The 2626-nt window shown below is 58.8% G+C and overlaps 1 protein-coding gene across 3 annotated transcripts in view; it reads right to left on the minus strand.

Moving 5' to 3' along the window:
• Positions 1 to 222: 222 nt before the first annotated feature.
• The window catches only part of DNAJC11 (DnaJ heat shock protein family (Hsp40) member C11), a 71144-nt gene continuing 68740 nt past the window's right edge, over positions 223 to 2626 (minus strand). The window contains exons 13-16 of one of the 3 annotated variants that reach the window (XM_007453300.1): positions 2030 to 2087; positions 1757 to 1899; positions 962 to 1091; positions 223 to 525 (exon numbers count right to left, since the gene is read on the minus strand). In XM_007453300.1, coding sequence (XP_007453362.1) covers positions 500 to 525; positions 962 to 1091; positions 1757 to 1899; positions 2030 to 2087 — 357 coding nt within the window. In that variant the 3' untranslated portion in view covers positions 223 to 499. The remainder of the gene's footprint in view (positions 526 to 961; positions 1092 to 1756; positions 1900 to 2029; positions 2088 to 2626) is intronic. The other 2 variants (XM_007453301.1, XM_007453299.1) reach the window with 2 other exon arrangements.

Consider the following 2626-nt stretch of genomic DNA (forward strand, 5'->3'; position numbering starts at 1 on the left):
ACCGAACAGAGCTCACTTGATTTGGAGATTCTGCTCGTGGGGACTCCTTCCTTCCACTTTGTTTCCCACGTTCAGTGTGGATTTCAAGAAAAGTAGTTCACAGTCCAATGCGTGAGGGCAAGGTGTTCGTAAGTACCTCATGGCAGACCAAGAGCTACTGGGGGGTTGCAGCCGGCACACGTGCTGAGGAACCTGGGGAGGGACCTGGAGGCTCCAGGGGCCCAGGGGCCCAGGGCCCTTCCTGGCAGGACATGATCCTTGGGAACAGACACGGGCCGTGCTGTGGTTCCGGTCCAGGTGGGGCTGCCTCAGTCCTACCTACAGCACCCGGAAAGCGGGGTGCCTGCGGGTCCCTTCACATAATTGATACAGTGCCACCTTCTACAGAAATACAAAATAAACACAGCTGACGTCTGGAGTTTTTTCCTGTTTCCAAATTTGTAGACTCCCAGGGAAAGGTTTTTTTGTAGCCTCATTTAAATCTGGTTTCTCAAGCGCTTTATCCATCGGTATCAATTCTGTGAGCTGTAAAAGGAAAGACAAACTCTGGGCGTCTGAAGGCAACTGCCTCCACGCCTTCTTTCCACTTCGGGGGTTTGGCCATCACCAGACCAGAGGCTGCCGGCCTGCAGCTGAGCAGAGTACAAGCTGCTGAGAATCGCCTGGTTCAAGCACACAAATGAGCAGCTGTGTCTGCTTCCTACGCAGCCACCCGAGCTGCAGTTTCCAAGCACAGAGCTCACTCTAATTCCACCTGGGAGAGGGCTGACCCCTCCCTCGGGGCGTCGCTTCCAGGCTCCAAGCAGGTCGCGAGGCCCAAGCCTGCTGCTCCCCGGCAGAGGACAGGGGGAAGGCGCTTGTCGCCCCTCACTCGGAGCTCCCCAAGGGCCTCCCGAGGCCCTCCCGAGGCCCTCCCGAGGCCCGGGCACAGGGCGGGTGACGGCCAGGAGCAGCTACTCACACTGCTTTGGTATCCGGAGCGTCTCGCTGTCGAGTGCCATCACCTGATGCAGGACACCTCGAAACTGGTAAAGCACTTTCAGGTTCTTCTCTTCGCCCACACATGGGTCATAGAACCCAGGCAGCCCGGCCTGTAATGAGCAGACAGATTCTCACTCGAGGCGGTGGTTTAAAGCCCAACAGCACTGCCGTCTGCCGCCACCTGGAGGAGCAGCGTGGAAGGGCCTGGACTTGCCCTCCGGAGCAGCCCACAGAAGATGCAAACTTGGGAGCTTGAGGAAAAGAAATGAGAATTTCAAAAAGCTGCCCGTTGAGTCCTGGACGTCGCCCTCCCAATAGGCCCCTTCTGCCACACTAACGGCACCTCCGTCTTCACAGAAGCCCTGCCGAGCTTGGGGGGCTAGCAGCCTGTTCAGGGATCGAGGGCTCTTTGGCCTGAGCTCTGCGCTGTAACTCGCCTCCATCACCCATGCCCCGGGCCCCACCGCGTGCTACGGGTGACCTCACGCTCCTTCTGAAACGAGGCAAGGCATAAGCTGAGTGTGTGCTCCTGGGGGCAGGAGGTATGCTTTGCTTGCTGGTGTACCTGGTGCACGGTAGGGGCTCAATGATACCTGGCAACGAACAGATGAACAAATGAAGTCAATGGCTCCAGTGTGGCTGTAACTTGGGTGCTGGGCAGCGCCCCGCAGTGAGCGTGGCAGCACCTGAGGTTCCGCTGCAGTGAAACGGCCCCTTGGAGGGCCGTTCCCCAGACGCCCTTCCTGTCTGAACCCCGGGGCCCCCGAGCGCCCACCTTGGAGGCCTCCGTGAGGATGAGCTTGGAGTCCTTCACCAGGCACTGCAGGGGCACAGTCACGTCAATCACCTTCACCTTCTCGCTCTTCTTGCTCTTGTCGTTGACAAATTTCCCGTACCAGGCGTTGACGATGATGAGCCCTGAGGACGGGCCCGGTCAGGGTGGGGCGGCCGTGGCGGGCGGCCCCCTGTGCAGCCAGGCTGCAGGGACCACACGCTCCTGTGAGACCCCAGTGCCCACCCCATCCCCAAAGAGGCCAGGCCTCCTCACCCATTCTGGACTCTTCGGCCTCGATTATTCTTCGGACAGATTCCTGCATCAGCTGAACCTGCAAAGAACAAGGATGCCACCCTCAGGGCCTCCGTGGGCTCCAACTCTGTTGAGAGCCACGGCCGCGTGCCCGGTGCCTGTCAGCCCTGCCCCGTCCACTGTCTGTTTCTCCTGGACATCGCTGCTATCATAGGTCACGGAAAAACAATTCACTCAAAGGGAAGGAAGAAGACAATCCCCACCACTTAAAAAAACCCTCTTGTGGGGCTTCCCTGGTGGCGCAGTGGTGAAGAACCCGCCTGCCAATGCAGGGGACACGGGTTCCAGCCCTGGTCCGGGAAGATGCCACACGGTGCGGAGCAACTAAGCCCGTGCGCCACAACTACTGAAGCCCATGCACCACAACTACTGAGCCCGTGAGCCACAACCACTGAAGCCTGTGTGCCTAGAGCCCGTGCTCCGCAACAAGAGAAGCCAAGGCAATGAGAAGCTCGTGCACCGCAACAAAGAGCAGCCCCCGCTCTCCGCAACTAGAGAAAGCCCACGCGCAGCAACCAAGACCCAACGCAGCCAAAAAAAAAAAAAAAAAAAAACTAA

The sequence above is a fragment of the Lipotes vexillifer genome, unplaced genomic scaffold (assembly GCF_000442215.2).
Source record: "Lipotes vexillifer unplaced genomic scaffold, Lipotes_vexillifer_v1.1 scaffold575, whole genome shotgun sequence".
Lineage (NCBI taxonomy): Eukaryota > Metazoa > Chordata > Mammalia > Artiodactyla > Lipotidae > Lipotes > Lipotes vexillifer.